This window comes from Kryptolebias marmoratus, linkage group LG24 (genome assembly GCF_001649575.2).
Source record: "Kryptolebias marmoratus isolate JLee-2015 linkage group LG24, ASM164957v2, whole genome shotgun sequence".
NCBI lineage: Eukaryota > Metazoa > Chordata > Actinopteri > Cyprinodontiformes > Rivulidae > Kryptolebias > Kryptolebias marmoratus.
Window position 1 is genome coordinate 521,749 of NC_051453.1, and position 16,648 is coordinate 538,396.

The window sequence follows — 16,648 nt, forward strand, 5'->3', positions numbered from 1 at the left end:
TCACCGCAGCTGGGATTTGTTTCAGGGAAACTTTCTTTCTGCGCGGTTCAGACTCACCTGGAGCTTGTTTATTTTCAGCTCGTGAGCGTAAACACCTGCGGTAAACACGCTCACGTGCGGCAGCAGAAACAAGCCGGTCATTCTGAGGCGCACGTGGAGGATTCGAAGGCTCCAGAAAGCTGCAGCTGCTCTTGTTTGGTTTGGAGGAAGTTTGGAGCTGAAGGTCCCCGCTGACGCACGGGGCGCGCGCGGCCTGCTGACGGACGGGCTCGGTTCGGTTCTGCAGAACCAGAACCAGCCAGGTGTTCAGTTTAGTTTTTTACTTCCTCCATTACTTTAAATACCCAACCCCCCCCATCACACACACACACACACACACCTCGGTGATCAACTCCTAAAAGTTTCTAATTAAGTTTCTAATGTTTTATTTTTCATCTTCAGCTTTAAGCAGCTTTTAAACCTTAAATTGATGATTTAATCTAAAGAATCCGGGCAGATGTTAGAAGAGAACGTCCTGTGGAGAAAAGAAAACATCCCAAAGTAAAAAAAAGGTAGTAATACTACTAAAATCACCACTTCTACTATTAATATTAAACAACCAGAGACGACTTTTGTTTCCAGATTTCACAACTTATTTATTTGCCTGTAGATATTAAACAAATAAACTAATAAAATATGAATCTAAATCAGAACTGAATAAAGAAACATGTTGTTAGAAATATATGTAGATTTTGACCTAAAAGTAGTAAAAAAAAGACTAACAGCAATAATAATAATAATATTAATAATCAGAGGTGATTTTTGTTGACAAACCTTAAAGTTTATTTGCTTTTAAGAACATTAACAAATTAATTTAAAATAAAAATTAAATAAAACACATTTTAAAACATATTCTGTTCGAAATAAGAAACGATAATAAAAATAATATTAATAATGTGAATTTTGCTCTTTATTTTAAAAGAAATATTTAATTAAATCCAGGAAAATTTAATGGAAAACCGCAAATCGTCTTGTTTAAGAGATAAATCTTTTAAAATAATTTTCTGTCTTACTGCTACACCTTCCTTCACTTCTGCTAATAATAATAACTGGAGGTGAAATGTGTTTAGAGGTTTAATTGTTTATTTTCTTTTCTGTAGTTCAGCAGCCTGCAGGCTTCAACTGAGCTCACGGTGTGTGTGTGTGTGTGTGTGTGTGTGTGTGTTGGGGGTAAACACACTGCACTGTAAGCTGCCTCGTGCCTCTTTGGCCTGTGTGCCTCAGATTGAGTGAAGAGAAATGATTTTAATTCCGGGTGTGTGTGTGTGTGTGTGTGTGTGTGTGAGTGTGAGAGAGTGTGTCTGAGTGTGTTTCTGTGTGGGGGGGGGGGGGTGTCAGACCAGGCCCTCCAGCCTTAAAACAAACTCCAACCTGCTGCGCGCGGGAAGCTGCCTGAGGTCTGATCGTGACGTTTCTCTGACTGGCGGCCGGGTTCAGTTTTCATTCGGGGGTGGGGGAAGGTTGGGGGGTCAGAGCTGTCACCGTCTTACCTGCAGCAGGACTCTGCGCGCGCGGCCAGGAGGCTCCGTGGAGGAATCCAGCTGCCATGTTGTGTCGGAGGGTTTCACTCTGCAGGGACAGCGCGTGCACAGGTGTGTTCCAGAATCCGCCTCGTGCTGGTTGCAAGTTTTAGAGGAAACACTTCAAGTAAAAACAAAAAGGGGATTTTTTTATTTCACTGAAAAAAGGTGGAAAAAAACACCTTTAATGTTTCTTTTCCATCTCGGAGCGCAGCTGATGCTGCGGAAATTATCAAAGCGACGCGTTTCATTTGAGCTTTTATTTTGTTTTCTGCAGGTTTATTTAAAAAAAGAAAGAAACACTGATAGTTTCAGAGGTGACCCCTTATTTGGGCCCAAATGAAACTTATTTCTAATCTTTGCAGTAAACTGATGACAGATCTGAATAAATGAAGGAAAACTGACCTGAGGGGCTGTGACGTGTTTCCGCTCCTCCCGGTGTCCGGCTGGGCCCGGATCCGGTTCTGCTCTGACCCGTTTGTTTTCTGTCTTTAAGAAAAAATCCGAACATCTCAGACGGATTAAAACTGAAAGAAAGCTTCAGGTTTTTATATTTTTATTATTTTGGATCCGCCCTGAAGGATATTTTTTTAGGCTGATAAATAAAAACGGGAATAATTAAACCAGATTAAATGAAACTGGAGGACAACTTTAGCCTTTTCAGCTCAGGATTGTTTAATGAGACAAACTGACTGCAGCAGCTCTTTAATCTGACAGAAAAGAACAGATTTCTTCTATTTTTACTTGGTTTAATTAGATTTACCCCAAATGACGCATCTTAAGATTTCCAAAAAAAGATTTAAATCTCTTTAATCTGAAGAAAGGTTTTTATTTTCTTCTGTTTTTGTGCGGCAGCAGGAGACCTGAGCACAGTTGTTGTTTGGGAGGGAGGGAGGGAGGGGGCCACGGTGCACCTGCGTGGGGCTACGAGCTTTAATGGGTGGTTCTGGGTGGGGGTCCAGGGGCCCGAACGCGGCCGGGGCCACATCTGGTTCCAATTCCGGGTCCGCGCTCAGAAGCCAACACGTCCAGGACGAGTCCGGAGAAACGCCTCGCCTGGAGGTGTTGTCCAAACACAAACAAATAAACAAACAAACAAACAAGCAGCCCGAGACGGTCCCGACCGAGACCCGAACAGAACCATCGGAGAGGAGCAGAGACACATGGAAGGTGGAGATACGGCTGCTTTGATTTGATTCGTTTATAGATTAAATAAGAAGTTTAATAATCAGAAAACCATCAGCAGAGGCACGAGATCCGGTCCGAACATCTGCATGGTTCTGGTGCCGAACAGTTCTGCTCCATCAAATGTCGCGTCTTCCTCTCAGTCACGTGATTTGAACGAATGCAGGACTTTTATTTCTTTGAATTTTTAAAATAAAACTCGGTTTTCCCGCGGTGCTCAAACAGAAGAAATGATCTAATGAACAGAGCCACGACCTGCAAGATAACCCAAACTAATACAGTCTTGATAAAATAAAAATGTAATAAAGTTCTTTTTTAATTAGTGAGATTTCGGATGTTATAAAATCTGTTTAAAGGAAGAAAAGCTGGCAGCTCATTAAATTCTGATTAAATAAAGCAGCATTTTAATGAGGAAAATCTGCAGCTTCCGGGAGTAAAACCAGCAGCAATCAGACTTTCTGCTGCAAAAAACAAATATAAACTTACATCTGGAACAAGCAATGAGGAAAAAAGGGTTTAATCTCTGCACAAACTGAGTTTAGCTCACAGAAAAAATGATTTAATGTTTTTATTCCTTCAGGTTTCTTTTTTTAGAATAAAAACATTCAAAAAAAGAGACACAAACAATGTTTTTGTTTTTATTTTCACCTCTGTAGCCCTTATTCAAAATGTTTCAGTTAAAAAACAAACAGTAAAAAACAGATTAAACTTCATTAAATCAAATAAAATAATCAATAATCATTCGTTTCTGTTCCTCTTTAAAAAGAACAAAATTAAAGTGAGACCCTTTAATCAACTCTATTCACCATAAATTATGACATGACAAAATAAAAAAAGTGGAAAAAAGACAAAAAAACTAAATGAAAATTCAACAAGAAGAAGAAAAAGACACAATGGCTTCATCTTCACCCGAGGAAGAAGAGAAGGAGGAAAGTCTGACGGTTGTGACGTCAGGCGTTGGGGTTTAGTCTCATCAGCTGGACGTCGGCCTCCACCATCTCCTTGACCAGCGCCTGCAGACAGAAAGGTTTCAGATGAGCCGCCTCCATCCTTCTCTTCTTCTTCTTCCCTTCCTGCTGCAGGGAAAAAACTCCTGCTCCAAAATAAGGGCGCAACAATTTAATATTCTATTTGCAAATTCTTCCTATATTTATTTTTCTTCTGTGTAAATAATAAAACAGCTTCTGGCAGAAAAGATAATAAAGAAATAACTAATATCTGATTTAATCAGGATTTTTGCTGCAGAGCTTTTATTTCACTGTTTCTGAGAAATTAATAAAATTTAATTAATTTGTTCAACTTTACAATAAACTTTTATAAAATATAAGTTATTCAGGAGTTTATAAATCACCTAAAATGGTAAACTTTTATTTACTTAAATAATCATATTTTTTTGCTGGTTACTCAGATTACTTTTGTGGGATTTAATTCTTTTTATATATTTTTTTCTAAATGTTTTCTGCTTATATTTTACTGCCTAATAATGGTTTATTAGATCTGTGCAGCTTTTTTAATAACTGAATATTAACTAGTTTTTACCTATTTATAAGAGTTCCCTTATTGTAAAGTGGAACAATTGTTTTATTTAATAAAAATATAAAAAAAAAAGAAAAAGAAAAGCGAGTGCTTTGAAAAAGGACAACAGGTTAAAGAGAATCAAATATAATGCAGAAAGTCTTAGGTTAACAAGACTTTTACTGAGTGATAATATTATTTTATTTAAAGTCATCTGTTTATTTAAGCTGAAAAAAAATAGAACAAATATGTGTTGAAGTGCATTTAAAATACACATTATCCACATGATCTTTCTTTTTTTATTGCTTGTAATAAATACATATTATTTGCTTTTTTATTATCTTCTTTCTGAGCTTTATTTATTTATTTATTTTTTTAAATGTAAAATATTTAATCTCACAGATCTGAAATAAACTTGTGTGATTTCTTCTTATCTTAAAAATGACGTAAAGAAAAATGTAAATAATCTGCTGGATCAGTAACACAGAGACTGAGTGCCTTTCCTGCAGAAAACAGATAAATTAACAACATGTAAGCGTGTTAAGGTCTTATTTTTAGTGGTTACGTTACGCATCATAAAAGCGTCTGATTCTATCCGTGTCGCTCAGGTGATCTCGGCTCGGCCAGGTGTGTTTCAAACCAGAGTCACGCACCTCAAAGGTTACCTTCGGCTTCCAGCCCAGCCTCTCGTACGCCTTGGTGCTGTCGCCCTGCAGGAAGTCCTGTTAGGAAGGATAGAAGGAGGGAAGGAGGGAGAGGGAGAGAAGAGAGAAGAGAGGAGGGGGAGAAAGGAAGGGAAGGAGGGAGAGAAAGAAAAACAAAGAATCTGTCATGTCTGATCTGACGGACATGAAGACGTTCTCTGAATGCTGCTCCACTTCTTAACTCTTCAGCTGGATGCTCGAAGATGGAGGGTGATGATGACTTTCTCTGTCGTTCTCTCTGCACACACACACACACACACACACACACACACACACCATCTCCTCTCCTGGGGAAAAAGGAGGTCACAGAGTCTCCCCCTCCAGGCTCCCCACCTCGGATCTGTCCAGACAGCCCTCGGCAGTGCCAGAGCATGATGAATTGTGGGACTCTGGTGGTGTAACCCCCAGCCCAGGACTCCCCACTCAGCCTCTCCTCCAAGCCCTAACTCATTCCTCCCCCCGTCGGGTTGTGCTCTGGGTTCAACATCCAGTTAGACCCTGCCTCAGACCACCAAAGCCTGATGTTTTTAAAGCTCCCTGTCTTTCTCCGACTTTTATTTCCACGTTTCTGGGGATTTTGTTTTTCAGCTGTCATTCATCACCCGGTTATATCCATGTCAGAAACACTGATGTTGGCCACAAGAAGCCGAACAAATAAAGTTTTTTCAATTCCTTTTCTCAGGAGACCTTCTGTTCACTCATCCTAAAGTTCATTCCAAACTTTTCGACAAAGACACATTTTCTTTTCTTTTATTTAAAGCAGCAGCTGCATGAGTTACCTGGGATAAAAACAACTTGTTTTGTCTTGAATTTATTCAAGATAAAACAATAAATCCAATAAAAAAGCCATGCACATCAACAAAGAGTTCACAGGAAGTGTTGAGTTGGACGGGATCCACGAGACAAGATCCAGCATGTGTGCACATTTTACATATCTCACATGATGTAATCTGGATGTGATCACCGGGGTTTTAAAGACGACACACACTCACACAGAAGGTGTGTTTAATCAGGAGGATTCAGGGAGAAAAGGTAGAGTAATCTGCAAATCTAACATTCACAACGTTTTCTTATTTGCTGGTTTTTAGCAGAGGTGTAACAGTGATTTAATCCACTGGACTTTGGACCCTGCAGGGATTTGTTTTTCGCTGCCGTTGGAAGATAAGATGGATTTCACCCTGAAGATGCTGAGAATATATTTAAAAACCAACAGCAAGTAATTTCTTTGTGAAGCTCTGAAGTAGTCGGTGGAACGTGTGAGCAGAGAGCTGTTATCTGGTGCCGAGCCTCGTGGAAATGGCTGATCTTATTACAGAGGAACGCTCACAGCGGCGCTGGCATAGTTCAGCCTTTTAGAAAGCAGGGACCCACATCTCAGGGAGGCTCCACTGTGCTTAATCACACTCTTCTGATTACACACACACACTCAGGGGACAAGTATGGGCCGATTCTGACTCTGTTCGGTCTAAGATCATCCGGCCCGAGCTGAAAACCCGGTTCAATTCCGGGTGAGCGGCCTCTTCTCTTGTTTGGCTTTCCTCCTGCGTCTGCAGCGGCGGGGCAAGCAGCTCTGTATGTTACTCACAACCCAAGCCAGAACTGGAAGCATTTTCAGACTAATTACCTGCAGCAGTGAGACACAATTTATCATGGAGCGCAGCGCAATTATAACAAGCCGACTTAGTCCACAATTACATGAAATAATCCACTTGCTTCATAATTATATTGATTAGGGTTTGTAATGGAGCTGGCATGAAAGAAACAAGTGGTCACGAACACTAGAAGTAGCAGCTCACCTGCTTTAGGATTTATTTAGGACCATAAATGTAACATTTTGAGCCTTTTATTTGTTGTGTGTCTCCTCTGTACAGACAGGAAACAAACCAACTGGACTCACAGCTTCTTCTCTGTCGAACTGAGTCACAAACAAACTGGACATTCAGTGTTTTCACGTCCTCCAGGTTAAATAAAGCTTCACCTCAATCCCTTCAATGACGTTTTAGCTGCAGGTCAGAAGTAAAACGAACTGAAGATCTCAGACTTGATCCTCCTGTAGAGAAGTTTCCCACTGGGCTGACAACGTTGGGGGGGGGTTGTTCAGGTAACAAGAAAGGGGAAGGTTTAGAACCAACAGGGGACATTTATTTTCAATTTTTGCATATTTAAAATATCTGATGATGAAAAAAGATGCATTTTAAACACAAGATGACCTCAGAGCTGTAAAAATAAAGAGGATAACCCAGATTTTTACAGACAGCAGCACTGCAGCCAAACAGGCTGAAATCAGCAAAAAGTAAAAAATAAATGGATCATTGAGACACAGGCAGATTACATGATCAACCACAAACATCTCTGAGGTTCGTTTGGAACGTGTTCATTCTTTTTACAATAAACTATAAAGCTTTCACTTGCAGAGCGCTGGGCTCCGGTAAAGTTTCAGGAGAACGCAGGAGCAGTTAGTCTGCTTTACATGAGAAAAACAAAGAGTGTTTGTGTTGCTGCATCGAGGACGTTTGGCAGCTTTCAGCCTCTGCTCGCTCCTGTCTTACCTCATCCGACCACCAGAGCGTTCCTCGCTTCGAGAACCAGGACTGAACAGCTGACTTTTAACAACAAGTAATAATTATCAGAGCAAATGTGGAGATTAAAGGCAGCTCGACACAAACAGGAAGATGCTGGGAGTTCCCGACCAATCAGAACCGCTGAAGTTCTACCTCCTGACCCCTAAAATACCTTTCTGGGGTTTTGTTGAGTTCCTGAATCCTGCATGAAACCCATGAACTCAAAGGAAATATTCAGCAGTCGAAACACTTTATTAAGACAAAGCACTTTGATGGGAGAGTAAAGGATACTTAACACTACAGCCCTGGGAAGGTTGGTGTGCTGGGATTATATAATGGAACTATATTAAAAACTGCTACATAAGGCTAAAAGGAAGCAGCAAGAGTTGTGCCCTGTATTTTAATCATCATCCCTGTCATCACGGCTGTCAGCCCTCTGAAATCTCCATCTGACTTCAGCAGAACATCTGCTGAAATCAGATTCCTGCCGGCTAAGTCTGCCTTCGGAGCACGCAGCCGCCCAGTTCAGCATCCAGGAAGTTAATCCAGCATCTGGTCTTTGTCAAGCAGGATTTCTGCAGGTGACAGACAATCTCACCCTCGCACAGCGCCGCTCAGCGAAAGACTGCTAACCAGGGCGTTCTGCGGCCCAATGAACTCTCCCCAAACAGAGCATGTAGCGAATAATTCAACACGAACTACTAACAGATGCCGCCACAATGTAATCTTCATATGGATCCGATTTGGAACCATACCCAACATTTTGGCACATCCTGTTTAAAGAACCGTGTGTCTGAAAACATGGAGCATCGATGATGGACGAAAAGCTGAAAATGAGCCGTGACGAAGTGCCTCGCTCAATCTGCGAGCAGGAGGCACATTTTAAGTTTTAAACGACAATAAGATCTATTTCCACCCGAGACCGAGACACCGACCTGCAGGTCCAGGACTCTGAGGGGACAAATCAGGACAGGAACAATGAGGGACAACCATAAAATGAGACTCTGAGCTGTTAATGGTAGAAAGTCTGGTGAAAAATGGGGACCGTTTGACATTATTTCATTTATTTTGCCCATTTTTGAACAGGGAGGCCCCATTGGGACACAACGTGAACCACCGACACAGTCCGACTTTTAAACGCTGCTTTCTTTGGAAGAGAAAACTTATTTTTAGTGTTTGATTACCGGATGAGTCTGACGTGCGTCCAAATGTTGCCCCACTGACTCAACACTGTCAGGAACGGTTTGTGTCTTCAAGTGAGCTTAAACTAACTTTTGATTAGTCACAAGAAAGAACACGTGCCTCGAAGCACATTTCAATCAAAAGTTTGGGAAAAAAACAGAATGTGTTGCATTTTTTTCAGACTATGGAGGTGAAGATAGTTTAAAAGAAAAAGGAAAAGCTGCAGGAGGAGCTCAGGCCTCACAGGTCTGAGATTCTGACGGGATGAGCTGAAACATCACATTTTCAAGGTCATGAATCAGAAATTTAAAAATGCATCAAATGATTTATTTGCTTTTATTTAAAAACAAAAAGTGCAATTACTCTTACTTTAGCTGCCTTAATAATATAACAGTATAATAATACTAAACATATCAGTTTAGGTTATTTAAATTTGAAAGCACAGAAATAAAAACGTGAACATGTTGACACCTTTTCTCTGGACTCACGACAGTTTCAACCAATTTGCAACCAGCTTTTTTATTTATGAATAAAGCCCAAAAGCCCAAAATGCTGATGTTAGTAATCATTTAGCTGCTTATTGGCCTCTGCAGTGATTCGTCTGCTAACTCCTGTAGCTTGTTGCAAACATTTGTTTCAGAACAGTGTTGTTCCTCTGGTAGATAACCCACCAAACACTGTGCTATTCTCTTGGATAAAATGTAAAATCAACATTTAATTTTTTGTTTTTACCAAACATAAAACTTAAGGGGAATCATCTCTTGGCTACCGTACAGGAAAAGAACAAAACTCTTTGTCACTAATGTCTTATTAAAAGCAATTTAAACCACTGTAACTTTGGATTGTTTTTATTTGGTTGGAAGTAGAACGTAGAAAAACAAACTGGGTATGTACTTTGGACAGAACAAAAACACAAAGAGAATGACTGCTTTAATATTTAGATCAAACAATGATTCTGAAGACTGGATGCTGGTTAATTTGTAAGGTTCTCCAGGATGTGACCCATCATCTCTCGTATCTCCTTCCTTTAAGGGTTCCTGATGCTATCAACTGTAATAAAGCTGAGAAGCCATAAAAACAATCCTCAGAAATGTGGAGGTGAGAGACAAATAAAGTGTGATCATGCTCCATAAAGCACAGAAGCAGTAAAAGGCCCTCAGAGCAGGCATTTAACGCAAAGGAATCCTGGTATCACTGCAAGGCCTTTCAATAAATCACAGAGCACACAGGGGCTGACCCCCAACACACACACACACACACACACACACACACACATTACAACTGCATGTACTGTAGGTGGAAAAATGTCCCTCAACTGCATTTATTTTTCTTCTGACTGAAAGGCTTCCCACTTACTGGAGACGGATCAAACATTCCCCACAAACGTGACACTTTCCTCTGCCTCTCTCTGAGGGATGCATGCTGGGAACTCTGATGTGGTTCTGGAAGTCCAGTAGCGTCTCTGTTATTTGTACAGTAGTGGACATGAGTCTGCAAAGGCACAGACTTCAAAGGAAATCAGATAAAACGCAGAAGAACGCTGTGAAAGTCTGGAGCCCACGGCCTCTCTGTGTGTCCCCCGCACAGACCCAGATGTTCCAAGCAGACCCAGATGTTACGATCTTTGACCTTGCTGGGACCGTGGCAGGAAGAACTCAACCCTGATCTCGGGCTTTTTATAACAGTGCCAGTGCGGTGATGAGAAGATGAAAAACGATCCGTCTGCAGGAACATGAAGGCCTCGGTGCCAACAGGTGTGTGTGCAGGTGGGGACACACTGTCACACAATAAAGATCCTCGTCGTTCGCTGGCTGCTCACAACGAGTATTTTAAGCGGTTCTGAGAATTCCTGGAGAGTAAACGAGGATCTGAGGGTTTGAAACAGGGGATTCATGTTTTCATCGAGCCAATAAAGCATTGGTGCTGTAAGCTGTTGGGTCTTTGGGAATCCAAGACAGTTATTAGCCACTCCCAGTCAGATGTCAAAGGTGAGGTCCAGTGTGCCTCTTTCTGTGTGTGTGTGTGTGTGCGCGAGGAGGGAGCTGTGAGAGTTCCAGCTCAGGTTTCCTTCCCTGACTCCCCATGCAGCTTGGCCTCCACACAATGTGTTAAGTGACCTCTAAGGGGTGGCCCTGTCACCCTGACGAGTACGTACACCACATGAACACGCCCACACACACGGGGATATCCTGACACGCTGAAAATAATTCTGAAAACGTTAAGAAATTGTGTAAAATATAAATAAAAAGAGAAAACAATGATTTAAAAGCCTTATAAACCCTTATTTTATTCACAGTGGAACACAGTCAACATATCAGATGTTGAAACTAAATTAATTGCAGCTTTTTGCAGGTTTGTGAACCCCTGCCCATCTTTACTTCTGAGAGGTTCAGCCTCTTTAAAATGGTCTTTTTTTATTCCTGGTTCTCTTACTGACTTGTTGCCATCTTCAGTGAATGATGCCAGGATTATTCACTCAGCTGTTTAACGACTGAGCTGGGAAGCTTAGTTGGGTTTAGGTCTGTTGCTACATTTTTATCAACCTAACCGTGTGACTTGAAATGGTTGTGGTGGACTCCCAGTTTTTATTTCGGATCCTTCGCTGGGTGTTTGTGTTAGCTAAACGGTTACCGTGGTGACAGCAAAGCTGAAGTTTTTATGTGTTTGGTTGCTTTCATTAATAGATTGATTTTTGGTACCACTAGGCCTTGGTCTTGATCATAACAACAAGATAATTCTTCAAGTAAATATACATTTTTGCAGTTTTGGCCTACACACCATTTCTGTGTGGACAGCCAAAGCACATACTGCCAGATGTAAATAAAAGAAATAAAAAAGCGTTAAAATGACACCATTGTTGTTGTGGTTTCCCTCCTCCCCAAACCTGAGTTTTTACTGTCCACACAAACACAAAAGTCTTGACTTTCAAAAATCACCAAATCCTTTGCCTGAAAGGTGTGAATGCAGCAGACAACATTTCCTGCGTACAGGGCCACGATGTCCACAGATAATCAGGAAGGGTTTATTTTGATATTAAAAAGCCAAAACACAACATCCCAAAGTGTCGCTTTCCGTCACTTGGCCTCTCCTCCGGCTCGGCTGTGCTGACTGCTCTCCATCAGCGCTCATTAAAATTCCAGGGGTAGCCGTGTGATAAATATTTACGCGGCTGAGGACACACTCCACACACACTCCAAACACACTGGAGTGCCTGGATCTGACTGCCGATAGTGTTAAGTGCCCAGAGGCTCTGGTGGAGAGAGATCCGCAGCCTGTCGCGTGGTTGTATACACGAGGAGTTTACTGTCGACATAACTGGAGGAGGGCGAAGATTTATGACCAATATCTGAGGGGAAATGTGTGTTTCTGTGTCCAAGCATAATCCTTTAATGTGTGAAGTTTATGGAAATGAAAAGGTGCATTTGCACATCTGGATCTGAGTGCATTTGCAGACACATGCACAATGTGACCACAGTGGAGCTGGACTCCTCACTGCTGTTCCACAGAGCCGTTCCCGACTCCCCCCGACTCCCCCCTTCTCCCCTGTATTCTATTATTCCTGTGGACGGGAAAGAGATCATAATTCCTGGAGTCAGCAGAAAGCTGCAGACTGAGAGCTGCAGGGAGGGAGGGAAGAGCTGGGAGGGGTGAGGGGGGCTCAGGTGAACGTTCACTCTCACCGAGGTCAAGTTGAAACTCTGCAGTTAAGTCATTTCCAGTGAAAAGTGAAATGTGTGTTTCGTCTGTTTGGGTGAAGCAGAAAAAGGCAAGTGTGTGTGAGAGTGGTTAGCAGTTCTGGTGTTTCATATTTCAGAGGACATCAAAGGGAAACTTCACTTTCCTTCGATAAACAAGTTTTAAACAACATTCTTCACAATCAGCCCACAAAAAGGAGTCTGAGCGAGTGGGAGAGGGAGGAAAATGTATCCAGCCTTATCTTAATTGTTGTGTAATCTCAGTAAAGCACTGAGGAGCCTGTCCAGGCTTTAACACCCAGTCTTACTGGTTTCAACAGATTTCTATACGATGCATAAGTCTTCATCCACCCTTCATGGTCCTGCATTTTCCTTCCAAGCAGCCAGACGTTTTTGTAACCTGGAGGTCTGGATCAACGATCCTCTGGGCCTTCTGAAGGTCTTTAAAGTTTAACTAGTTTCTCCACAAATTATCCAATTAATTCTCATGGTTTGTTCTGATGTTTGTTAAAGGTGGTATCTCACTGAGCTGCAACTGTTGAGAGACTAATTGGAGAAAAACATTGTGAGAAAATACGTGAATTTACCGTTACTGTCTCACTGAACTCTGAGTGTTTGTGACCAAGTGACCAGCAAAGTTTTAGCTCTTAGTTCTGTGTGCACGGGTTGTAAAACTGCATTCTTGGCAGTGCACATCATTTTATTGTCCACCTCCACCTACATCAAACCCACCTGGCCAGTCTCCCCCATCTTTATGATTTAATTCATTAAAGTACACTGTTGAAATGATTGACACCAGTTTTCCAGTCATTCTTATTTCTCATCAGTGGGCGTTTTGGACCTGGACATTTGCCTTGGATGTTTTCTGTCAAAGCACAGTGGCTGTGCAGAAACCAAAATCCAAAATTTCCTTCAACAAATCAGTTGATTATTAAAGTCTAAAAACTAATTAATGATTTAAACAAAGAAGTCGTTGAGGCAGGTGAACTGTAACCTACGCCAGAAAAGAACCAGGAAGTGAGTCTGTTTGTGTAATCATTTCTTTTTATTCTTGGGAGGTAACTAATTTAGCATTTTTATGAACAAACATGTGTTTCTTTGCAGAATAATCTTGTTTTTATGGTCAAGGCTGATGTCTAAATCTGCAATCAAAGGACCGGTGGTACCAAAAAACATGCTATTAGGGAAGGAAACCACCCACAAACCAACCTTTGATGCTTTAGAAACTAACAACCCTTCATAACACACAAATGGAGACTTATTAATATAAGCTATAACTACCCACCATTAAGGGACTGAAAAGTGAGAACTGTGTAAACTAGGAGGAGAATAAATGTGTAAAAACACACATACCAAGTTATGATCTGGTGATAAATGTGATCCAAGTATCGCTGTGACTGAGCTCTCAGAGAAATCCACAGAGTGCAGCTTTCAGCTCCCACATTGATATTTATGAGCCTCTCTCTGTGTTCACGATAACATACAGCCTCCTCCCGTCTCTTTGACCCGCAGCATGTATCGCTCATTCTCTGCATCCAGCTAGGCGCTAAGAGAGGAATGCTGGGACATTTCTTATCTAGCATATATGGACACCTCAATCAAGAAAATTAAATGTTTTAGGCAGTTTTCTTCCACCAACTACTTTAGTATCGAGTTTCAAATTAGTGATGGAGTATGTGTTGAGGATGACTTTCAGCTCCTTCCACACCAACCTTTAGCTCAATATCTGTAAACACGACTGAGGGATTCTTATTTCTGTGCCACAAACGGTGTGAACAAGTATCTAAATAACATAAACGAGAAAACTGGAGACGACTGTCCAGTGACACGTACAAAAATGCAAACAGCAAAGTAAGAAAAGAACATGCAAGTAATAAAAAGGCATTCACAATATTCAGCAGACATGATTCTTTGTTGCTCCAAAAACAGATGAAGCTAAATGTAAGCTTTAAAAAACATTACTCTACAAACTAAAAGACAACATAAATGAGGCAATAAAAATTAATGCTTTGGTTGGCAGTAATGACTGAAGAAATATAATAATTTACATCATTTCCCTAGTTTGAAGAGAGAAAATTATGTTTTAACTAGCTAGCTATCTAGAAAACATGCAACAGTCAGGTTGCAACCAAAGTTAGGAAGACATTTGGGACTATATCTTACTCTAAGTGTTTGTAAGTATCTGACTAAAAGTTTACGTATAAATTTTTATTCATCCTATAAGAGAATGTCAAGAATTTAAGTAAAAACAAGACGAAATGTTTCCCAGTCTTTTGGGATAATTTGTATTTCTCATCTGTTTTCTAATTAAGCATTGCTTGGGTCAAACTGTTGTCATGAGTATTACTGAAGAAGAATGGGGGAAAAATACAAGAAGGATAGATGGAAAGACGAAAGAAGGGCAAACAGGAGGAAGATGAGTAGACATGCTCGTTTGGCTTTGGGTCAGAGGATTTTAATCCGTTCTTCTTTGTCTCTGGGACTCTGAGGAAGAGCGAAGGAGAGGAAAGGACCACTGGTGCTGTGAGGGGGTGTAGGATGACGGGGGAAACAGTCCTCTCCAGGCCACATCTCCACCAGAGTGGTGTTTCCTCTGCGAGCAACATTCCTCATCTTATCAGCCCCAATAATCTGCCGTTCTCATCGTGCCCAAACAGGGAGAGCCCAACCTGAGAGAGACTTCTCTCCATCTGTTGGCTGGTGATGGACTGATAAGGTGGGGAGGAAAACAGAAATCTGTCTGCCTCTCAGAGGAAGTCTGAGCTGCACACTGAGCATGCTCACAAATCCAAGCAGTGCTGAGTAAGAGTGGAGGAAAACAAAAATATCGGTTAAACCTGATATCCTTTTCTTCCACTTGGGGTTTTGATAATAAAAAACCAAAACAAACAAGCAGACTGCGTAATGGTCCCGCTCTAAGGAGGTTTGACAGCGTTTTGCACGACTCAGTTCTTGGCTTTTTTATTTCCAATGAAAGTATTTCTGCTCTGCATCAGCCAAGTGATCAATCCTTTCAAATATACATGTCGTGACAACATTTAACACCGTTACCATGAATAAAATGATATGAAACATTTAAAATAAGCTAAATAAATGAATATAAAAACAACATTATTCTGATGATTTTGTTAGATGTTAACATTTTTTAATATTTCAGGCCCTGTTCAAACTATCATTTAACAAACCTTCTCCAAAGAAAAGATCTTTAAAAAGGAAATTAAATGTTTTTAAACCAATATTTCACACTCGTGCACAAGGGATTTTGGAAAAATCTTCCAATCGAAACAAACAAAAAGTTTCCAAGTCTGGTGAGATTTCTTATATTTTTGTATTTCTGCATTCTTCCCTGAATGAAGATATTTTTTCAAATAGAGTAAAAATAAATGTTTACATTTAGTAACCCAGACTTTAATCTGTTTCTGTAAATAAAAAATAACTAATCCAAATTAAGCTGTAATAATATTTGTTGGGCTTTTTTTTATTGCAAAGAAACAAATCTAAGCACAGAAGGTGTGTTTGGTTTCCATTTTGTTTTTAGGTGTGGCCAATCTGGTTAGATATGGTTCTTATTTATCAGATTGTTTGAAAAGTTCTAATTTCACACCAGTGACAAGGTTAAGGGACAAACTAAAAACATCCTTTAGGACAATTTTTTTAGATTTTAAACCTAAATGTTAAAGTATTTTCATTTTGCACATAAAAAACAGCAAAATGAAAATTGAAAATATTTCAACATTTTTAAGCTTGAAAAAGAGGAAAAAGTTGATATATATGTATATATATGAAAAAAAGTTAATGTAAACTCATAATTAGACAACTGGCTTCATAATAAAATATATATATAATATTATATATATAATATATATATAATATCATATATATAATATATATATATAATATCAGTTTCTCAAAGCTAAGATGCTATTTTCCACGGTGTTCCTGGCCACCAGGCTTTAGTGTCAATTTTTATAAATTCACTAAGTCAGTTCTTAAAGGTAATTTCTGCAATTAAGATAAGAAAATAAGCAGCTATATTAATGTACAAACTCTTCATAGAACATGTACTATATTTGCAATTTATTTTGATAATTAAAAAAAAAAAATTTAATTTAAATGAAAGACTCAAATCTCTAGAAGTAAAAAAAGCTAAATCCAAACTTATTTTGGGATCATTTTGGAGTCTAAAACATAAAAAAGTCAGACTCCCGAGCCAATCGGTGTAACAAGGGAGGAGGTGGGAGGAGGTG

The 16,648-nt window shown here is 40.2% G+C and overlaps 1 protein-coding gene across 1 annotated transcript in view; it reads right to left on the bottom strand.

The window, feature by feature from the left end:
* Positions 1–3,243: 3,243 nt before the first annotated feature.
* The window catches only part of gmds (GDP-mannose 4,6-dehydratase), a 142,813-nt gene continuing 129,408 nt past the window's right edge, over positions 3,244–16,648 (bottom strand). Inside the window, exons 10-11 of the mRNA XM_017429088.3 lie at positions 4,913–4,981; positions 3,244–3,757 (exon numbers count right to left, since the gene is read on the bottom strand). Coding sequence (XP_017284577.1) covers positions 3,695–3,757; positions 4,913–4,981 — 132 coding nt within the window. The 3' untranslated portion in view covers positions 3,244–3,694. The remainder of the gene's footprint in view (positions 3,758–4,912; positions 4,982–16,648) is intronic.